Source organism: Canis lupus, chromosome 16 (assembly GCF_003254725.2).
Source record: "Canis lupus dingo isolate Sandy chromosome 16, ASM325472v2, whole genome shotgun sequence".
NCBI classification, from domain to species: Eukaryota; Metazoa; Chordata; class Mammalia; order Carnivora; family Canidae; genus Canis; species Canis lupus.
In genome coordinates this window covers 5,301,594-5,325,008 of record NC_064258.1, presented here as the reverse complement: position 1 = coordinate 5,325,008, position 23,415 = coordinate 5,301,594, and the positions used below count along the sequence as shown (strand labels likewise).

Genomic DNA, 23,415 nt, shown 5'->3' with positions numbered 1-23,415 from the left:
ATTGGAATTAATACACAACTAATATATATTTCTTAACATTTGTAGTCCACTTACGAAAATCAGACATTCTATTCAAATGTCAACCAGAAGCCGATCCCATTATTCTTACTGGGAAAAGTGATATTTGAACCCAAAATCCCAGTCTCCAAAAATAGAACAAACATTTATAGAGGTAACAGCCATTAAGATGAGATATAAAATGATGAGCAACTTTTTATTGTATATAACACTTATAATATCTTATAGTTATGAAAAAGAGCACAGGTTAAAAAAGTTTAGACATACTACCCTTGTCTTTCAAGAGTAGTCTTCAAAAATTTGGGTATGGCCATGCCAGTGTTAGAGAACAATGGGAAAACCTCACTGAAAACACTGATTTAATATATTCTTCAATAATTCAAAAAAAAATCTTATCTTTCCCAATTGTGAAAAAGATATAATGAAAGACAAGGAGACAATCATATGTGTGGATCTCTATCTCTACTCCTGAATTTACAGTGTTAGAACTACCTGGTGGCCTAAAATGATCTTGTTATGTCTGTAATTGGTTTAGCATCATCCCAACCTTTCTGCTAGTCTCATTCATCATATATACTGGGTTCATAGTATGTTTTCAATCAAGTCTTGCTTTTGTAACTGAAGTTCTATCACAGTCTTTGGTCCACACCATGTTCTAGTACTTTCAGCCACTGTTAGGATACCATATTGTGATATTCCAAGACTTGGAAGGATTAACAGAGAATATAATAACAGAAGTTAGATCTAGAGTCCTATTCCCAACTTACTATAAGAGTTATATTCACGTGGCCTTCTGTTTATAGTAACACTTTCTGGAATGCCAAAATACTCATCAGTAGCACAAAGGAAGACATTCATATACTTATAGGCTACCTATCCTCTTGCTAATTTTCTATTACCAAATCACCTTTGTTCTTCAACATTCTATCTTGGCTCAATCCTATGTCCAATAAATTGATTTTATATAATTTAATAACTTCTTTGTTTGCTTGGTCATTCTTGGTCTGGCCCAACTACTGCCACCCTAGAATTGAGTAGAAGTGAGTGACATGATGCAAATGTGAAGGTACAGTGAATGGTTAACACAATGACTATTATCCTGTTGATAGTGACACTGGCATTCATTCCCAGAGATGCTAAATACCTTGTGCAAGCAACTTGCCTAACAGGCCAAAGATACAATGTGCTGACAAGCACTAGTGGCAGCAGAGTCCCAGTTTTAACAAAATTCTTTTTATAGAAGACATGGATATTGACCCAAGAGCTGTCTCTGACTAGTCCTACCATTTTGTTTTGAGTCATGTAAACTTTATGGGTCTTAGCTTTTTCAGCAGGAAACTGGGCTATATAACATTATTTGATTTTTTATTATATTTTAAGTTATTGTACATTTTTATTTTATTTACCATATATTTTCATCTATTCTATATACCTACATTTTTGGAAAAAACTTATTATTCTGTGGCTCTTTAAGGCATTTGAAATACAGCAACTAGTCCCTTAATCTCCTAAATATGAAGAAAGCATGTTTTAAAATCTCCTTCCTGTATCTAGAGAAGACCCCACAGATCACATATCAATCAAAGCATTTATCAGGTGTTACAAGATATAACAGTTTCTTCAAAAGTTCTCAAGAAACTAAAATAAATGTGGGTATGACGGATTGGGTAATGAAGAAGGCTGAAATACAGGATTCTAGCCTTCAATCAAGGAACACTGACTCAGAGAGTAATACATAAACAAAAATATCAAGGGGAAAATCTGTAAGAGACATTCTTCATTCTGAGCTAATATTCACAAGCCACTCAGGGAGGAACTCAGGCACAGGGGCAAAAGGAGGAACATAAAGAGTTTACATCTCCATCTGAAAAGGAAAACTTTACGGAGTAAATTTAAAAAGGCATATCATATGCATTCCTATGGACCATATGGAATCAAGTGGTGGACTTAACTGCCCCCTACTTGTCCAAAACCCAAAGGAATAAATAATAAGGCCTATGAACATAAAGAGTAATGATTGGACTGTTGGTTTGTAACTTTGCTTGAAGCAGGTTATATATATGAAGAAGAATCAAAGAGAAAAGGCTAACGGCTGTTTTCTTCTTCCTTCTTACAAATTATTAAGTAAAGACCAAGAATTTATTATAATGTCCTTAAAACATCTTTCTCCCTGCCCAACATGCAGGCTTTATCAGAACAAAGTCAGATGGTGTGGAAGCCAGCCTCCAAGATGGCTACCAAGGATTCCTGCCATCTGGTATTAATAACCTTGTGCCATTTGATCCCTCATTGTACCCAGGTTGGTCTGTATGTACCCAGCATTGTAGAAGAGATGGTAAAATGGTATATCACTGCTGAAATTAGGTCACAAACAGACAGCTACTTCTGTCTTGGACTGGCTGTCTTGCACACATGTTCTTCTCACTCTCTTCTCTGGAAAGCAACCTGCCATGCTGTGAGCAGCCCAGTGGCAAAGAACTAAAGTCTCCAATCTCTAACCACTGAGAAATAGTAGCCAGTGAGACCAATTGGCAACTATATGAATAATCTTAGAACAGAATTCTGTAGCCCCAGGGGAGCCTCTGAGAGTACTGAAAAACCCAGCTACATTATAACCTCATGAGAAACCTTGAGCCAGAAGCACCTAGTTAATCAACTTCCATATTCCTTACCTGGAGAGAATATGTGAAATAAAAATTGCTTGCTGTTTCAAGCTGCTAAAATTTAGAATAATTTATTCCATAACAACAACAGATAATTATTACAGATGGCAAGATCTGGGATATAAAATATTCTGTTTAAAAGCGGACAAATACTTCATATACTAAAATATAAAGTTATAAAGTTCTCAGAAATTAGGCAAGAAAACCAATTTAAAGTTTTATACAATCAGGATCGCCTGGGTGGCTTAGTCAGTTAAGCATCTGGTTTCAGGTCTGGTCCTGATCTCAGAGTCCTGGGATCCAGCCCCATAGGGAGTCTGCTTTTCCCTCTCCCTCTGCCCCTCCCACTACTTATGTTTTGCTCACCACACTCTCTCTCAATAAATAAGATCTTTAACAAAATAAAATTAAATTAAAAAATGAAAAATAAAGTTTTATATACTCATGTAAACCTGAGTTTTTCCTTTAAGTCAAAGACATATCTACTGGGGGAGAAAACTGTGTGGATAAATGTTGGCTATAAAACCCACTTCATCATTTTTAACAAACTTTCAGCGTTTTAAATTACTTCTTTATTTTACTTTCTTCACTAGAGCCCCAGTTTCAGCTTCACTGAAAACTCATATCAAGTAGGAGGGGTAAAAAAAAGTGTATTTGAAGGCAGACACACCTTCTTTCATTTGTAGAAGAGCAGCTTAAAGACTGCTTAAATTGGAGATAATGGCTTATATGAATTGTGTGGGATGCTGCATTAACTTGTTGTCATTAGCATCATTATTAAAACTGAGGCTAAACACTCACCATGTGTTATACAGGGCACATTAGCTATATAAAAGACATCACTGATGCCCCTCTGGGAACAGATCAGAGAAGTTCAAAATCCATGATTCCCATCAATACTTGAAAAAGCTGCATTGTACTATGTCAATTTGTAATTACACAATGTAGGAATTATTAGATTAGCTAATTTTACTTTAAAAATTAAATCTCAATATAAATTTTATATATATAAATTAGCTTTGAGGTTAAAAAACTGAAGCAGAAGTTACAGGAGAAATTCATCAAATAGTAGTTAACTCAAAATCTTCCTTTATGCTTGACCTCATCTTACTGCATTTAGAAATTAAGGAGCTGGGTTCCCCTTCTTTTCTGTTATTTCCCCATCTTGGATGGGAATGACCAGACTGACACTTCCAGTTCTGTCAAGCCAGCAGCATTTAAGACAGGGGGAGGAAAGTCACATCTGGCCCGATCTTCAACTTGTTTCTAAGTCTGCTTGTTCCTGCCTCTCCTGCTGTTTCTTCCACTTCCAAAGATATGATTAATATCTAGACTATGTAAAACTTTCGTTGTAAGCAAGGCTGAGGGCTTTCCATCCCAATGAGGTTGAGGTATGGAGTTAATGAGAAGGGAGACTGTGGGGAATGAACACAAAGATGCCAATGTTGAAGTAATTGTGCATGAATATCAGACACTGACTTGGGAACAGTCTTCATCTGCTGATGGAGAGTCTGATCAGCTGGTGGGCAGAGGGAACATGCCCAGATCTGCAATTCACTGCCAGCCCCAGAATTTTCAAATTATAACAGCCTGTGCATTATAACCTTCATAACTTTGCTTCCCTATCTAGAATCATGCTTTTCTTTTTCTTTCTTTCTTTCTTTCTTTCTTTCTTTCTTTCTTTCTTTCTTTCTTTCTTTCTTTCTTTCTTTCTCTTTCTTTCTTTCTTTCCTTCCTTCCTTCCTTCCTTCCTTCCTTTTCTTTTCTTCCTTTCTTCCTTTTCTTCCTTTTCTTCCTTTCCTTCCTTTCCTTCCTTTCCTTCCTTTCTTTTCTTTTCTTTCTTTTCTTTTTCCTTCCTATCCTCTCTCAGTTCTTTCTTTCCTTCCTATGAAAGGTTTCCTCCCTTTCTTCTTTATGAATTTATCTCACCCATCCCCACGCTTTATAAAGAATTTACATTTTTATCTCAGTAATTGCTGTTTCTTTTACAATTATGTGTGATTTGCTAATGCTGGTTTAGAATAACACAGAGGATGATGTTGTGGTTCAAAGAATTGCTGAGGCTACAATTTTTATTTTAAAAACACTGCATTGTCCTCTAAAACCAGTGAAAACTTGTTATTAATTACTGTAATACCGTCCTATGTGCCTTCTATCACTCTCAATTAGATCATATACATATTCTTAGTAGTAGTAAGGATCTCTGGAAGGTTTTCACAATAGTAGTGATAAAATGAATGCTTTAATAAGCTGTGTGTCATCATTAATTTCACATTGTAATGAATAGTTTTATACAGAACACAGTAATAATGGTTTCAAGAAAACTAAAATTAAAGAAAAAAACTGTGGTTCTCAATTCTGGGGACACAGAATTATGCATTTTTATAAACATTCATGTACAAGGATGTTTTTATTAGTTCACAATGCAAAAAATAAGACATAACTTAAATATAACTCAATTGGGAATTGGTTAAATTAAACACAGTATATTCATTAAAGGAAATTAAAAATGACTTGTGAAAAATATATATTAACCAATGAGGTTATAGGCAGCAATAGTATATTATTAAATGAGCCTATATAAACTACAGACTCATTTAAAATATATATGCTTAAAGGACTAAAGCATTAATGATTATCAGATGGTGATGGAATTACTTAGACTGCTTCCACTTGTCATTTTCTAAATTTCTATTTGAATGTGTATTAAAATTGCTATAAACTTTGTTTTTAAATATCCAAAGAGTTTCTAAATCCCTACACATACACCAAGGAAGCCAGAAAGAACACAGGAAAAGCAACCATATGAGATCTTAAATATAAAAGTGTTTGTAGTTTACCTTAATGGCATAATATTCTTTAACTTCAGGCCTAATAGAATCAAAGTCTCCACTGATGAATTCAGGCAAAAAGCTGAAAGAAAGAATTCCAAGTAAATCAACTAATTAAGAGTACTTCTTTGTTAACCTTTAAAACTATGCCAAGAGGATGTCTAATACTCTTGGTTTCTATATTATATGACTAAAAGCAACTCATATACCAGGCTAATTCATCAACTTAGTCAAATTGCCAATGTTTATCCTGCTTTAAAAAATAAAGATTAAAAAAAATAATAATAATAAATAAAAAAAAAATAAAAAATAAAGATTAAAGAAGATTATTCATTTAAAAAACTCCCAGTGCAGGGGTGCCTGGGTGGCTCATTGGTTAAGTGTCTTGCCTTCAGCTCGGGTCATGATCTCAGGGTCCTGGGATCGAGCACCACATTGGGCTCCCAATGAGCAATCTACTCCTTCTCCCTCTCCCTCACTGCTCATTCTCTCTCTCTCTCTCTCTCTTAAATAAATAAATAAATAAATAAATAAATAAATAAATAAATAAATAAATAAATAAATATTTTAAAAATAAATAACTCCCAGTTCAAAAACCCTAATACCAAGACTCCTAATCTTTCCATATTACTGTCTACATATACTGTCTACAAATGTTTACATTACTGTGCCCTCACACAGGTTCAGAGCATCAACAAATTAGAACAGAACAGATGAAGAAGAGGATTACGCATTCTCTGAAGAGCAGGAGTCAGTTCAAAGACATTTTCCAAATGCCCTATTGACATATTTCTGGAAACAGGAGGCTTCTAGACACATCTGAAATACTACACAAGTCATAGTAGAGGGAGGGAACTCCCCAAAATGAATGTCTCTAATTACATCATAATTATTTATTTCTCTTCCCAACCATTTATAATTTGTTCAGAGCTTTATTTTACTGAGTATTATACGCATCAAGAGTTGAAGCCCCAGAACTTGGAAACATCTCTAGGTCATAAAAGCCAAGACACAGACAGAAGCTATCGGGCTCCTAGAGAGATTCTACTGACACCAATGGGTTGAGGTTATAGAATTTTCATAGAGACTCTTGCAAGGGGGCAGAAGCTGCCACAACCCACTTAATAAATTTAAGGGGGGAAACCACAGGTCCCTTTTTTCGCCAATGCAGGGTGCAGCTACAAGCACCGGACAATGGACATCACTACAGGGTCAAAGGGTAAGAACCAGAGAAATGGGGCCTGAGGTACTAAGAAACTGTACTTAGTACAGCTTATGTATGCACTTGGGATAAGCAGTCCATCACCTTAACCACTCAGCCACCTCGTCCCAGTGCACACAGGATAAAATGAATAAAGATGAACATGAACACCCCATATTAGCCCTGTCCTTTCATGCCATCTTTTTCAAGTTTTTAACTTAATTGAAAATATTACTTCTTAGGTCTAACCTAATCCAACTAATCTGTGTTAGACCAACTCTTCTTTGAGCTTTATGTCTTCCTAGGACATATGGTAAGAAGTTCCCCCACAATGATCTGTACCACATTAAGTGCTTAGTTTTTTGTGGTTTGTTAACCAACGATGGTTGCCTATGGAAATTTTTGGTAATTAATAAAATTGTTACATTCACTCAACATCAGCCATGTACAAAAGACAATAGTTTATTTCAGAATTGGGAAGTATCTAAGTTTTTAAATCACTTGCCTGGTTTCAACATCTTCCTGTAAACTTTTCTTCTCAAAACGTCCCTGGCTACATATCCATTACTACTAATTTCATTTTACACATATTTAGGCAAATATTTTTTACTCTACCCATATAAGGTCTAAAAATAGACGTGAAGTTTCTTTAAAATGCTGCCATCAAACAACATTCAACCACCCATAGAACAAAACTCACATAGGTCTCAGAATTTATTATTGCTTGCTAGGGTCTGAATGTTTGTGTACCCCTCAAATGTGTATGTTGAAATCTTAAATATAATCTAATATAATGTTATTAGGTGGTGAGGCCTTTAGGAGGTGACTGGGTCAGAATGGTGGCCCCCTCATGATTGGGATTACAGCCCCTATAAAAGAAACTCCAGCTCTCTTGTCCCTTCTACCATATAAGGACACAGCGAGAAGACAGGCATCTATGAGCCAGGAAGTAGAACTTACCACACACTGAACCTTGATCTTGTACTTCCCGGCCTCCTCAACCATGAGAACTAAGTGCTTGCTGTTTACAAGCCACCCACTCTATCGTATTCTTGAGAACATCCAGCAAGAATGAGGTATTGCTGGGAGGAGGAAAAGGAATCATTCCTCCAATATCTTTATTATCCTTTGTAAGGAACCAAGACCCAAGAAGTCAAGTGAATTTTGTACATATGGCTAGTATCCAATCTATTTCACCATGTAAAGTAGCCATTTAAACTTAGGACTTGGGTTCTGTGCAGTATGAATCATCCAACTTCCTCATAAAACTGACTTTATATTGCTCTACAGATTTTAGACCCTCAGATATCTAGAATCAATTTGCCAGTTTCCAAATGTCATATTGATTTTGACAATAAGTAAAAATGAAAAATAAAAACTGATACATACAAGCAACTAGTGTTGGTCCCCACAGGATATGTAATTTTAAACAGAATTAGATCTCTTTTTATCACATATGTGAATCATGAAGGAAAGAAATCATATAAATTTACTTATATTTTCACATAAAATATTTACAGGAAAACAAACTTATATTGATACAAGATAACTGATTAACTTTTTAATATAATTTTCTCCAAAATAACATACATGCTTTAAACATGAATAAAGAAAAAAATGAACAAGGATACTTATTTCTAAGAAGGCTCATGCCAAAAATACACCTGATATACAGGCTGAGATGACTACGATAATTATAACTTTTTGTCATACAATACAGTAGTTTTTGAAACTTCCTGAAATGTGCTTTTGGACAGAACAATTAAAAGCCCATCTCACATTTCTGAGGCATCGGTTGCCATGGTAGTGGGCATTCTGAAGAGGCACTTACTGGGTATGACACTTCACAGATACAGAGGTATGATGTAATGATATAAAAGAGTTTACACAGGAAGATTATTTTCGTAACTCTTTAGGGGCTGAGTGCTTATAGCAAGTGACTAAGGGTACACAGAATCCTGTCTCCACTGACCATACGTCTGTTCACCAGTAGCATCGATCACACCAGTACATCTCACCTTGGTATCCTCAAGCTACTGGCACTGACTGGCTGGTACTAAAAGGTATTCCAAACACTCCATAAATGGTGTAGACTCTTAGTTTTTACATTTAACTCTTACCATACTTGCCACTCACTAATGACAAAATAAGAGTTCAAAAAGAGCTGAGCTTAGTGAGCTAAAGACCTATTGCACATAATAATCAAGAGGGAGGGAGGCTGAATATTTAGAAAATATGCCTAAATGTGATGTGTTAGCACCAAGTACACAGATGCCAATGCTAATACAATGAAGTAACAAGGTGGGGAGAGAGAGAGGAAATAAGGAGAGGAGGGGACAGAATGGGGAATGGTGGTAGGAAAGAGGGGAGAAGGAAAGAATAGTGAGAGGGAGAGGTGGGAGTGGGGAGAGAGGAGAAGATGGTAAAATGGTAAAAGGGCAAGAGAAAGGCCAGGAGGGCAAAGCCAGGGGAAGAAAAGAGTGAAAAAGAAGCCCTTATTACAAACCTCCTGTTATGCCTAGCCCACTACTTCCTAGCTTGTCCAAATTACTGAACTTTTCTGAGCCTCACTTCTTCACATGTAAAATGAAGGTAATTTAGAGTGGTTGTGAAGATTAAGAGTTAATCCATGTAAAGCACTTAGAGAATGCCTGGCACACAGTAATAAGCACAGTGTAAAGCTCTTCAGCTAAAATAAAAGTTATTACTAGAGAAGGTAAGTAATGTGCCCGAGGTTATAAAGCTAATAAGAGCCAAAATTCAAACCCAGGCAGCCAAATCTTTGTTCTCGGACAGCTAATGTCTACAGCCTTCCAAGTATCCACATTTATGAAATAGAGCCAGACTCTGTCCTGGAGAAAGTTCTCTATACAACCACATGACTCCCTGAGGATTTTATTTATCAGTGTTAATTTGCTCACTCTGCATATGTTAGAAATGTATCACTGAAGCAGAAGAGAACAATTTGTGCTGGTTGCTAAAGGAAGGAAGGGATTTTGATTAAGAAATATGTTAGGAGAAGAATGTCTCAGAACACTGTTGAAAAAGAGTATGGCTACAAATACAAGGCAAAAAATGGTGCTCTGTCTGAAGAAAGGAGGAATTAATCATTCACAAGATTTGAACTAACATTCTCTGCAAAACTGCATAACTTCAATAAGGGGAGGGGGCAAAAAAGAGAGTGATCTAAAATACAACAAGGAAAAATGACTGTATATATAGAAATAATTAGTTCAACTGTCTTCACAAATAAGTCTCTAGATGTAATAAAGTTGCCAAAAGATACTTAAATATTTGTATAATTTTCAACAAAAGAAATATTCTGAGGAAAGAGAAAACATACAATAACAAAGAAATCCTACTAGACTGCATAAAAATGTAACAATGTGCTTATAAAAAAAAAGTATAAGAAAGGTCAACATATAGTATTTCTATATGTGTAAAATATGTAATGCATAAAGACTGCTATCTCTAATATACAAAAAGTACTCCAAAGTGGTAAAGGAAACAAATCTGATAGAAAAAATTGTCAAAGGCTATTCACACAAGGAAAAGTCACACAAGAAATATAAAAGGCACTAGGTATATGAAAACATGGTAAGTAACTAATTACTTAGCAAGGAAATAAGTATTAAAGCAATAATAGGATACTGATGCAAGAACTTGTCAAAAATTAGGAGCAAGTGTTGCTAACCTGATGAAAAACAAGTACACTCACAGACTAATGGGATCATGAATGGAATACAGCTTACAGGCCAGCAATCCCTCTTAAGAATCTATCCTACAAAGAACAGTACAGAGGACATCTGTATAGTAACAATAAGGAGAAAAAAACTAAACGTTGAATAATACAGGGAAGGCTAAATAAAATATAATGTCCCTTAATAGGGAAATAGGCAACTTTAAGATGATTTGACTCCATCCTAGAGTTCACAACTGTCCTTAGAGGGAACATCTACTCTATGTTATGAAGTCGAAAAAAAATCAAGTTCTAGAAAAATGTATATGCTCTTACTTTGAGATTTAAAAAAAAAAAAAAAAACGTTTTATATACAAGCTGCACATAATTATCGTATATAACTTGATAAATTTAGACATAAGGACACACCCATAAAACTATGACCAGAAGCTATGTCATAAACACATCCATCACCTCCAAAATTTCCTTTAATTTTTATAAAAAGGTAATATGAGATCATCAGCACTTTATTTTATATATATATGTATATATATTTAAAGATTTTATTTATTCATGAGAGAGAGAGAGAGAGAGAACTGCTCAGCCACCCGGGCTGCCCAATCATGAGCATTTTATAGTTCTCAGTGTACTAGTCCTTCACTTCCTTGATTAAGTTTATTCCTAAGTATTCTATTCCTTTTTGATGATTTAGTAAGTGGGATTGTTTTCTCAGTTTCCTTTTAGATACTTTGCTGTTTCTGTGCAGCTTATTTTTGCATAATGATTTTGTATACAGTAATTTTGCCGAATCCATTTATTTGTTCCAAGAGATTTTTTTTAAAACTCTGTGTGTGTGTCTGTGTGTGTGTGGCCGCTAATTAGGGTTTTAGAGATATAAGGTCATGTGATCTGCAAACAGAGCTAATTTTATTTCTTCCTTTAGAATTTGGATGCCTTTCATTTCTTTTTCTTGCATAATTGCTCTGGTTTGTATATCTAGTACTATGTTGAATATTAGTGGTGAGAGTACACAATCCTTGTCTTTTCCCAAATATTAGAGGAAAAATTTTCAGTTTTTTACCGAGTATGTTGGCTGTTGGCTTTCCATATATGGACTTTGTCATGTGTGTGTGTGTGTGTGTGTGTGTGTGTTTTAATATTTTATTTATTTATTCATGAGAGACACAGAGAGAGAGAGAGAGAGAGAGAGAGAGAGAGAAGCAGGCTCCATGCAGGGACCCCAATGTGGGACTCAATCCCAGGACTCCAGGATCATACCCTGTGCCAAAGGCAGGCGCTAAACTGCTGAGCCACCCAGGGCAGGGATCCCCCGACTTTGTTGTATTGAAGTAATTTGAGAGTTTTTTAAATCACAAAAGAGTGTCAAATTTTGTCAAATGCTTTTTCTGCATCTATCGAGGTGATAATGTGATTTTTATCCTTTATTCTGCTACTGTGGTGTATCATGTTGATGATATGTTGACCCATCCTTGCACAGCAAGGATAAATGCCACTTGGTCCTATTGTGTGATTCTCTTAATGTGCTCTTGAATTTGGTGTGCTATTTTGTTGAGAATTTTTGCATATCTGTTCATCAGGAATATCGTTCTATGGTTTTCTTTTGGTATCTCTGGCTTTATATCAGGGTAATGCTGACTTGATGAAAAAATGGAAGTATTTCTTCTACTTCTATTTTCTGGGAGAATTTTAAAAGGGTTGGTATTAATTTTCCTTAAAAATTCAGAAAAATTCATCTGTGATGCCATCTGTTCTCGCCTTTTCCTGTTGGAAGGGTTTTTTTTCTTGTTGTTGTTGGAAGGTTTTTAATTACTGATTCAATCTTATTTGTTATTGATACAATCTTATTTGTTATTGATCTGTTGAGGATATTTCTTCTCAACTCAGTCTTGGTATGCTTTATTGTGTTTCTAGGAATTTATATACTCCCTTTGGGCTGTCCAATTTGTTGGCACGTAACTGCTCATAATAGCCCCTTATGAACTTTTTTTTTTTATTTCTGTGGCACTGGTTATGTCTCTGTCATTTGATTCTTCTTTCTTTTTTTTTCTTGGTTAGTCTGGGTAAGGATTTTCAATATGGTTTATCTTTTCAAAAAAACCAACTCTTACCTTCATTGATTTTTCTTTTTCTCTATTTCATTACCTTCTGCTCTAAATCTTTATTTTATTCCTTCTATTAACTTTGAGATTAAATTTGTTCCTTTTCTAGTTTTCTGAAGTGTAATGTTAGGTTGTTTGATATCTTCTTTTAATGAAGATGTTTATTACTATTAAATTCTCTTTTAATATAGCTTTTGCTGCATCCCATAAGTTTTGGTAATAATAACATAGTTTAAAATAATCAAATAAAAACAAACAAAAATACCTGTAAACATATTCATACATTTTTGTATAAGAATGAAAGAAATGGTGGTAGTGAATAAATGAAGCTGTTGACATTGATTATCTCAGAGGATGGGATTTTTTTTGAAGATTTTAATAAAATAACAAAGAAAAACAAAAAGAGATAACAAAAATACTCAGAGAAAAGAAAAATAATTATAAAAATAAGAAATACAGAGAGAAAAAAAAAAAGAAATACAGAGAAAAATCTCTGTATCACATATTTAAAATAAAAATTAAGGACACGTGAGGAGAGAGAAATGATAGGGGGAAAACAGGTAACTTTGTAAAAAAAAGAATCTTGAATTAGAGGAAAAGGAAAAAAAAAAAAGGTAGGAAAAAATAAAAAGGAGAAAGATCTGAGGGCTCTTTCCCTAGAAGAAAACTTCCAGGAAATATTTTTTTGAATACTTCCTATATGCCAGTCTCAATTTTATTGATCCATTTAATATTTATTATTAAATTTTTATTTTATTTTCATAACAGTTCCATAAGGTTTTTATCATCTTAATTTTATGGTAGAAAGCCAAGTTGAGAGGTACGAAGTAATATACACAGATGTCACACAGATTGAAAATGTTCTCTCCTCCTCCTCCTTTCTGAATTGAAGATAATCTTGCTTGGCACAAGGAAATTTTCTTGCCATACTTCCCTCACAAGATGCAATTCCATTTCTAAGATCTTGGCTCTTATTTGAAATACACTCTACTTGTATGTACAATCAGAGCTGCATGGTAATCAAAGAGCAGTGTGAGTGCAGTGCAAAGTTACTCCAACCATGAGCTATCAATCCTTAGGTAAGCTCTACTTATACTTTTAAAGTTGTGATCTGTTTTTAATGAATACAGAAGTGCTAAGGAGAGGTACAATTACAAAATCATATGAGGCTTGCTGAAAGTATATTTCATTCTAGGCCACGAGCAAACAAAAGCAGATTCAATTTTGTGACTGAGTGTTCCAACTCAATATCAACAGTGCAAATTTTGTAAGAAATTAAAATATATGGCCTGCTCTTTTTGCCTATTCTATGGGAATTGACCTGTCACCACAACAACCAGTTAGAAAACAAGACAAAATATGTGAAACAATGGTATCCAGACATAGACAGTAGGCAGCTCAGGACAGTGCTTGCTGAAACAAATGAGATGAGCCCCATTCTTATTACCTCAGCTTTCTTCCTGGAGCCAGTTTCTAGCCAGTTTCCTAGTGAGGAAAAACAGAGACCTGTGGTCTCCTCAAATGAGTAGACCAATTTTAAGGGCAGATGAAAAGCTAGGAAATACAGGATAGAGTACCTGAGAAAATGGAACTACAGGGAGAAAGAGAGCTCTAGAAAGCTGAAGAGTCGCTTGTGTTTGGACACATACTCATCTATATACAAATGAGAAGTCCAGGGTGGGGGGAGGACCACCAGAAAGCAATGGTCACAACAACTCCTAGAAATAAATGCGTAGAATCCATATTCCTGTCACCAAAAGTACAGAGACATAGTAATAAACAGGTCATTAAGTAAAGTCTCATATTAAAAGTAAGACTAAATTAGTCCCAGAATAAGTTTCTCTGGACCTAACCAAGAAAGTTTAAAATAAAGCTTCAAAAGTATCAAATTCAGCCATAAATTATTCAACCATGTCTCAGAACAAAAATCAACACTGTTAAAGGAATATAACAAATCTAATAACAATTTCAAATTAAAAATGTACACCATCCAATCAAAAATTATCAGGCAGGCAAAGAAGAAAACCATCACCAGCTAAAGAAAATACACACAAGCAAAAATTATCAGGCAGGCAAAGAAGAAAACCATCACCAGCTAAAGAAAATACACACAAGCTGATACTAACAGACATGGACATGAAACCAGCTATTACAAACATGATCCGTACACTTGAAAGGGTAAAAGCAAACATGAACACAATGAGTGGGAATGGAAGATATAAAATAAGTACATGGAACTTTTAGAAACAAAAAAATACAATATCGGAAATGGAAAAATATGCTGGAGAATTAACCGCAGATTAACCAACAAAGGTACAGCAAATAATCCAATGGTGAACATAAAATGAAATCATAAAAAACTGATACAAAAGAAGGAAAAGGGGAACTACTGGGTGGCTCAATCAGGTGAGCATCTAATTCTTGATGTTAGCTCAGGTTGTGATCTCAGGATTGTGAGTTCAAGCCCCATACTGTGAATTCAAAAATAAAAAAAGAAGAAAGAAAACGAAAAAAAAAAAAGAATAGAAAAAGTGGCAAAATATTAGATTTAAATGTAATTATATTGATAAATACATTAAATGTACATAGGCCAAATGCTAAACTGAGAGGCCTAGATTTATTTATTTATTTTTAAAGATTTTATTTATTTACTCATGAGAAACAGAGAGAGATTGAAGCAGAGACCCAGGCAGAGGGAGAAGCAGGCTCCATGCAGGGAGCCTGACGTAGGACTCGATCCCGGGTCTCCAGGATCAGGCCCTGGGCTGAAGGTGATGCTAAACCATTGAGCCACCCGGGCTGCCCCAGAGGCCTAGATTTAACATTAAATGAAAAGGTATGCAATCTATAAAAAACTACATAGATGGTTTTGAGTTAAAAGCATATAAAGAGGGAGGAGGGGCAAGGTGGCGGAAGAGTAGGGTCCCCAAATCACCTGTCCCCACCAAATTACCTAGATAACCTTCAAATCATCCTGAAAATGTATGAATTCGGCCTGAGAATTAAAGAGAGACCAGCTGGAACGCTACAGTGAGAAGAGTTCGCGCTTCTATCAAGGTAGGAAGACGGGGAAACAGAAATAAAGGAACAAAGGCCTCCAAGGGGGAGGGGCCCGCGAGGAGCCGGGCTGAGGCCGGGGCGAGTGACCCCAGGACAGGAGAGCCCCGTCCCGGAGGAGCAGGAGCTGCACCGACCTTCCCGGGAGGAAAGGGGCTCGCGGGGAAGTGGAGCAGGACCCAGGAGGGCGAGGATGCCCTGGGGCTCCCGGGGACACTAACAGACACCTGCGCCCCGGGGAGTGCGCCGAGCTCCCCAAGGGCTGCAGCGCGCACGGCGGGACCCGGAGCAGCTCGGGGGGGCTCGGGGGCGGCTCCGCGGAGGGGGCTGCGGGGCGGGAGCGCGAACCCACCAGCGCAGGCCCCGGAGCACAGGGCGCCGGGACACAGCCCGGGATCCGGCCTCCCCCGGGACAGGCAGAGGCCGGGAGGGCCCAGGACAGCGAGGACGCTCCTGCCCCAGCTGAGCAGATCAGCAGCCCCTCCCCGGAGCCTCCAGGCCCTGCAGACGGAGTAGTTCCTGCGGGGGCTGAATCCAGGGCTATAGAGCTGCCTCCCCCCTCCCCTGCGGTTGTCTCTCCGGGGCCTCACGGGGTAAACAACCCCCACTGAGCCCTGCACCAGGCAGGGGGCAGAGCAGCTCCCCCAAGGGCTAACACCTGGAAATCAGCACAACAGGCCCCTCCCCGAGAAGACCAGCAAGACGGACAAGTTCCAGGGGAAGCCAAGGGACTTAAAAGTACACAGAATCGGGATCCCTGGGTGGCGCAGCGGTTTGGCGCCTGCCTTTGGCCCAGGGCGGATCCTGGAGACCCGGGATCGAATCCCACGTCGGGCTCCCGGTGCATGAAGCCTGCTTCTCCCTCTGCCTGTGTCTCTGCCTCTCTCTCTCTCTCTGTGTGTGTGACTATCATAAATAAATAAAAATTAAAAAAAAAAAAAAAGTACACAGAATCAGGAGATACTCCCCCGTGGTTTTTTTTTTTCTTTTTGATTTGTTTCCTTCCCCCACCCCTTTTTTTTCTTTCTTTCTTTTTTTTTTCTTTTCTTTTTTTCCTTTTTTTCTTCCTTTTTCCTTTTTTCTTTTTCTCTTTTCTTTCCTTTTTTCTCTCTCTTTCTCCTTTTCCCAATACAACTTGTTTTTGGCCACTCTGCACTGAGCAAAATGACTAGAAGGAAAACCTCACCTCAAAAGAAAGAATCAGAAACAGTCCTCTCTCCCACAGAGTTACAAAATCTGGATTACAATTCAATGTCAGAAAGCCAATTCAGAAGCACTATCATACAGCTACTGGTGGCTCTAGAAAAAAGCATAAAGGACTCAAGAGACTTCATGACTGCAAATTTAGATCCAATCAGGCAGAAATTAAAAATCAATTGAATGAGATGCAATCCAAACTAGAAGTCCTAACGACGAGGGTTAACGAGGTGGAAGAACGAGTGAGTGACATAGAAGACAAGTTGATGGCAAAGAGGGAAACTGAGGAAAAAAGAGACAAACAATTAAAAGAACATGAAGATAGATGAAGGGAAATAAACAACAGCCTGAGGAAGAAAAACCTACGTTTAATTGGGGTTCCCGAGGGTGCTGAAAGGGACAGAGGGCCAGAATATGTATTTGAACAAATCATAGCTGAAAACTTTCCTAATCTGGGAAGGGAAACAGGCATTCAGATCCAGGAAATAGAGAGATCCCCCACTAAAATCAATAAAAACCATTCAACACCTCGACATTTAATAGTGAAGCTTGCAAATTCCAAAGATAAAGAGAAGATCCTTAAAGCAGCAAGAGACAAGAAATCCCTGACTTTTATGGGGAGAAGTATTAGGGTAACAGCAGACCTCTCCACACAGACCTGGCAGGCCAGAAAGGGCTGGCAGGATATATTCAGGGTCCTAAATGAGAAGAACATGCAACCAAGAATACTTTATCCAGCAAGGCTCTCATTCAAAATGCAAGGAGAGATAAAGAGCTTCCAAGACAGGCAGGAACTGAAAGAATGTGTGACCTCCAAACCAGCTCTGCAAGAAACTTTAAGGGGGACTCTTAAAATTCCCCTTTAAGAAGAAGTTCAGTGGAACAATCCACAAAAACAAGGACTGAATAGATATCATGATGACACTAAACTCCTATCTGTCAATAGTAACTCTGAATGTGAACGGGCTTAATGACCCCATCAAAAGGCGCAGGGTGTCAGACTGGATAAAAAATCAGGAACCATCTATTTGCTGTCTACAAGAGACTCATTTTAGACAGAAGGATACCTACAGCCTGAAAATAAAAGGTTGGAGAACCATTTACCATTTGAATGGTCCTCAAAAGAAAGCAGGGGTAGCCATCCTTATTATCAGATAAACTAAAATTTACCCCGAAGACTGTAGTGAGAGATGAAGAGGGGCACTATATCATACTTAAAGGATCTATTCAACAAGAGGACTTAACAATCCTCAATATATATGCCCCAAAAGTGGAAACTGCCAAATATTTAAATCAATTAATAACCAAAGTGAAGAAATACTTAGATAATAATACACTCATACTTGGTGACTTCAATCTAGCTTTTTCTACCCTCGATAGATCTTCTAAGCAGAACATCTCCAAAGTAACGAGAGCTTTAAATGATACACTGGACCAGATGGATTTCACAGATATCTACAGAACTCTACATCCAAACTCTTCTTTTACACATTCTTCTGAAGTGCACATGGAACTTTCTCCAGAATAGACCACATACTGGGTCACAAATCGGGTCTGAACCGATACCAAAAGATTGGGATCATCCCCTGCATATTCTCAGACCATAATGCCTTGAAATTAGAACTAAATCACAACAAGAAGTTTGGAAGGACCTCAAACACGTGGAGGTTAAGGACCATCCTGCTAAAAGATGAAACGGTCAACCAGGAAATTAAGGAAGAATTAAAAAGATTCATGGAAACTAATGAGAATGAAGATACAACTGTTCAAAATCTTTGGGATGCAGCAAAAGCAGTCCTAAGGGGGAAATTCATCGCAATACAAGCATCCATTCAAAAACTGGAAAGAACTCAAATACAGAAGCTAACCTTACACATAAAGGAGCTAGAGAAAAAACAGCAAATAGATCCTACACCCAGCAGAAGAAGAGAGTTAATAAACATTCGAGCAGAACTCAACGAAATCGAGACCAGAAGAACTGTGGAACAGATCAACAGAACCAGGAGTTGGTTCTTTGAAAGAATTAATAAGATAGATAAACCATTAGCCAGCCTTATTAAAAAGAAGAGAGAGAAGACTCAAATTAATAAAATCATGAATGAGAAAGGAGAGATCACTACCAACACCAAGGAAATACAAACGATTTTAAAAACATATTATGAACAGCTATACGCCAATAAATTAGGCAATCTAGAAGAAATGGACGCATTCCTGGAAAGCCACAAACTACCAAAACTGGAACAGGAAGAAATAGAAAACCTGAACAGGCCAATAACCAGGGAGGAAATTGAAGGAGTTATCAACAACCTGCCAAGACACAAAAGTCCAGGGCCAGATGGCTTCCCAGGGGAATTCTATCAAACGTTTAAAGAAAAAACCATACCTATTCTACTAAAGCTGTTTGGAAAGATAGAAAGAGATGGAGTACTTCCAAATTCGTTCTATGAGGCCAGCATCACCTTAATTACAAAACCAGACAAAGACCCCACCAAAAAGGAGAATTACAGACCAAGATCCCTGATGAACATGGATGCAAAAATTCTCAACAAGATACTGGCCAATAGGATCCAACAGTACATTAAGAAAATTATTCACCATGACCAAGTAGGATTTATCCCCGGGACACAAGGCTGGTTCAACACTCAGAAAAGAATCAATGTGATTCATCATATCAGCAAGAGAAAAACCAAGAACCATATGATCCTCTCATTAGATGCAGAGAAAGCATTTGACAAAATACAGCATCCATTTCTGATCAAAACTCTTCAGAGTGTAGGGATAGAGGGAACATTCCTCGACATCTTAAAAGCCATCTATGAAAAGCCCACAACAAATATCATTCTCAATGGGGAAGCACTGGGAGCCTTTCCCCTAAGATCAGGAACAAGACAGGGATGTCCACTCTCACCCCTGCTATTCAACATAGTACTGGAAGTCGTAGCCTCAGCAATCAGACAACAAAAAGACATTAAAGGCATTCAAATTGGCAAAGAAGAAGTCAACCTCTCCCTCTTCGCCTTGACATGATACTCTACATAGAAAACCCAAAAGCCTCCACCCCAACATTGCTAGAACTCATACAGCAATTTGGTAGCGTGGCAGGATACAAAATCAATGCCCAGAAATCAGTGGCATTTCTATACACTAACAATGAGACTGAAGAAAGAGAAATTAAGGAGTCAATCCCATTTACAATTGCACCCAAAAGCATAAGATACCTAGGAATAAACCTAACCAAAGAGGTAAAGGATCTATACCCTAAAAACTATAGAACACTTCTGAAAGAAATTGAGGAAGACACAAAGAGATGGAAAAATATTCCATGCTCATGGATTGGCAGAATTAATATTGTGAAAATGTCAATGTTACCCAGGGCAATTTACATGTTTAATGCAATCCCTATCAAAATACCATGGACTTTCTTCAGAGAGTTAGAACAAATTATTTTAAGATTTGTGTGGAATCAGAAAAGACCCCGAATAGCCAGGGGAATTTTAAAAAAGAAAACCATATCCAAGGGCATCAAAATGCCAGATTTCAGGTTGTACTACAAAGCTGTGGTCATCAAGACAGTGTGGTACTGGCACAAAAACAGACACACAGATCAATGGAACAGAATAGAGAACCCAGAAGTGGACCCTGAACTTTATGGCCAACTAATATTCGATAAAGGAGGAAAGACTATCCATTGGAAGAAAGACAGTCTCTTCAATAAATGGTGCTGGGAAAATTGGACATCCACATGCAGAAGAATGAAACTAGACCACTCTCTTGCACCATACACAAAGATAAACTCAAAATGGATGAAAGATCTAAATGTGAGACAAGATTCCATCAAAATCCTAGAGAACACGGGCAACACCTTTTTTGAACTCAGCCACTGTAACTTCTTGCAAGATACATCCACGAAGGCAAAAGAAACAAAAGCAAAAATGAACTATTGGGACTTCATCAAGATAAGAAGCTTTTGCACAGCAAAGGATACAGTCAACAAAAGTAAAAGACAACCTACAGAATGGGAGAATATATTTGCAAATGACGTATCAGATAAAGGGCTAGTTTCCAACATCTATAAAGAACTTATTAAACTCAACAACAAAGAAACAAACAATCCAATCATGAAATGGGCGAAAGACATGAAGAGAAATCTCATAGAGGAAGACATAGACATGGCCAACATGCACATTAGAAAATGTTCTGCATCACTTGCCATCAGGGAAATACAAATCAAAACCACAATGAGATACCACCTCACACCAGCGAGAATAGAGAAAATTAACAAGGCAGGAAACAACAAATGTTGGAGAGGATGCGGAGAAAAGGGAACCCTCTTGCCCTGTTGTTGGGAATGTGAACTGGTGCAGCCACTCTGGAAAGCTGAGTGGAGGTTCCTCAAAGAGTTAAAAATAGACCTGCCCTATGACCCAGCAATTGTACTGGTGGGGATTTACCCCAAAGATACAGATGCAATGAAACGCCGGGACACCTGCACCCCGATGTTTATAGCAGGAATGTCCACAATAGCCAAACTATGGAAGGAGCCTCGGTGTCTATCGAAAGATGAATGGATAAAGAAGATGTGGTTTATGTATACAATGGAATATTCCTCAGCCATTGGAAATGACAAATACCCACCATTTGCTTCAACGTGGATGGAACTGGAGGGTATTATGCTGAGTGAAGTCAATCGGAGAAGGACAAACATTATATGTTCTCATTCATTTGGGGAATATAAATAATAGTGAAAGGGAATATAAGGGAAGGGAGAAGAAATGTGTGGGAAATATCAGAAAGGGAGACACAACATAAAGACTCCTAACTCTGGGAAACGAACTAGGGGTGGTGAAAGGGGAGGTGGGTGGGGGGGGGGGGGGTGAATGGGTGACGGGCACTGAGGGGGGCACTTGACGGGATGAGCACTGGGTGTTATTCTGTATGTTTGTGAATTGAACACCAATAAAAAAATAAATTTATTAAAAAATAAACAAATAAAAATATACGTGCACCCCTATGTGCAAAAAAAAAAAAAAAAAAAAAAAAGCATATAAAGAAATATACCATGCAAATACTCACAGAAAGAAAGCAAGGTAGATATATCACTATAAGACAAGGTGGATATCAGAAGAAGGAATATTGGTAAAGATAAAGAAGGGGCAATTTCATAATGATAAAGGGATAACTTAATCAAGACAATCAGCCAATCAATATATACTAAAACAGCCCAAGATACTCAAAGCAAAAATTTTTTTAAAAAGACAAATTCATTGTCATTTTCAACAATACTCATTTAGAAATTGATAAAACAAGTAATTCAAAAGAACAGAATAGGGACGCCTGGGTGGCTCAACAGTTGAGCATCTGCCTTTGGCTCAGGGCATGATCCCAGGGCTCTGAGATCGAGTCCCACATCAGGCTCGGTGCATGGAGCCTGCTTCTCCCTCTGCCTGTGTCTCTGCCTCTCTCTCTCTCTCTCTCTCTCTGTGTGACTATCATAAATAAATAAAAATTTAAAAAAATTAAAAAATATATATATATACTTTTATTCTTTTGATACTATCATGAATGTCATTGTTTCATCATTTCATTTTCAAATTGTTCACTCAAAGCTTATAAAAATATAACTGGTTTTAATATATTGCTCTTGTGCCCTGAAAACTTGCTGAACTTATTAGTTCTAATCATTTTTTTTAGTGGTATACTTAAGATTTTATATATAAGTAAGATCATATTATCTGCAAATAGAGATAGTTTTACTTCTTTCTTTTTATGCCTTTCAGAAGTTGAACCACCTTTTCATTCCTCAGATAAATCACATTTGGTCATGGTGGATAATCCTTTCTATACACTGTTAGATTCAGTTTCCTACTATTTTGTTGGAGATTCCTGCATCCATATTTAAAAAAATAGAACTACCATTTTCTTGTATTCTTACTGGTCTAGTTCTGGTATTAGGGGAACACAAACCTTAGAAAATGAGTTGGGAAGCATTTCCTCTTCTATTTTTTGAAAGGCTTTGAAGAACTGGTATTAATTATTTTTTGAATGCTTTTTAGAAATCAATGGTACACCATCTGGAACTAGGCTCTCCTTTGAAGTAGTTTCGGTATTTTGTTTTGTTTTGTTTTTTTCCAAATTTCTAATTCAATCCCTTCATTGCCATGAAGTCTATTCAGATTGCCTATTTCTTCTTAGTCAGTTTCAGTATTTTGTGTCTTTCTACTAATCTGTCCAAAAGAAATGTTAAACTTCTTTTGCATTTTTTTTTGAAACTTGACATTGTAAGATAGCAATAGTGCTCATCAATATGATTTAATTCATCAGCAAATTTGACACAACCTGTATCAGAATCCACTGACTTTTTGTAAAAACTGACAAACTGATTTTAAAATTCATATGCAATTGTAAGGAACTCAGAATAGGCAAATTAATAAAGAAGAGTAAGGTCGGAGGACATACTTCTCAATGTCAAAACTTACGACAAAGCAAGGTAATCATCAAGATGGTGTGATGATGGCACCAGGCTAGACATACAGATCAATGGAACAGATATCAGAATGTACAAAAGAAGCTCATACATCTACAGTCAATTGAGTTTTGACAAGGGTACCAACACCATTCAGTAGAGCAAGAATTGTGGTCTCAAAACACC

General features: G+C 37.1%; 1 protein-coding gene and 1 long non-coding RNA gene across 6 annotated transcripts in view; one reads left to right on the top strand and one right to left on the bottom strand.

The window, feature by feature from the left end:
* Positions 1–23,415, bottom strand: part of TPK1 (thiamin pyrophosphokinase 1) — a 332,218-nt gene that overhangs the window by 176,301 nt on the left and 132,502 nt on the right. For all 5 annotated transcript variants that reach the window (XM_025434004.3, XM_025434002.3, XM_035699734.2 and 2 more), the window contains exon 4: positions 5,522–5,594. In XM_025434004.3, coding sequence (XP_025289789.1) covers positions 5,522–5,594 — 73 coding nt within the window. The remainder of the gene's footprint in view (positions 1–5,521; positions 5,595–23,415) is intronic.
* Positions 8,557–23,415, top strand: part of LOC112651069 (uncharacterized) — a 32,310-nt gene continuing 17,451 nt past the window's right edge. The window contains exon 1 of the long non-coding RNA XR_003130584.3: positions 8,557–8,776. This is a non-coding gene — a long non-coding RNA (uncharacterized LOC112651069). The remainder of the gene's footprint in view (positions 8,777–23,415) is intronic.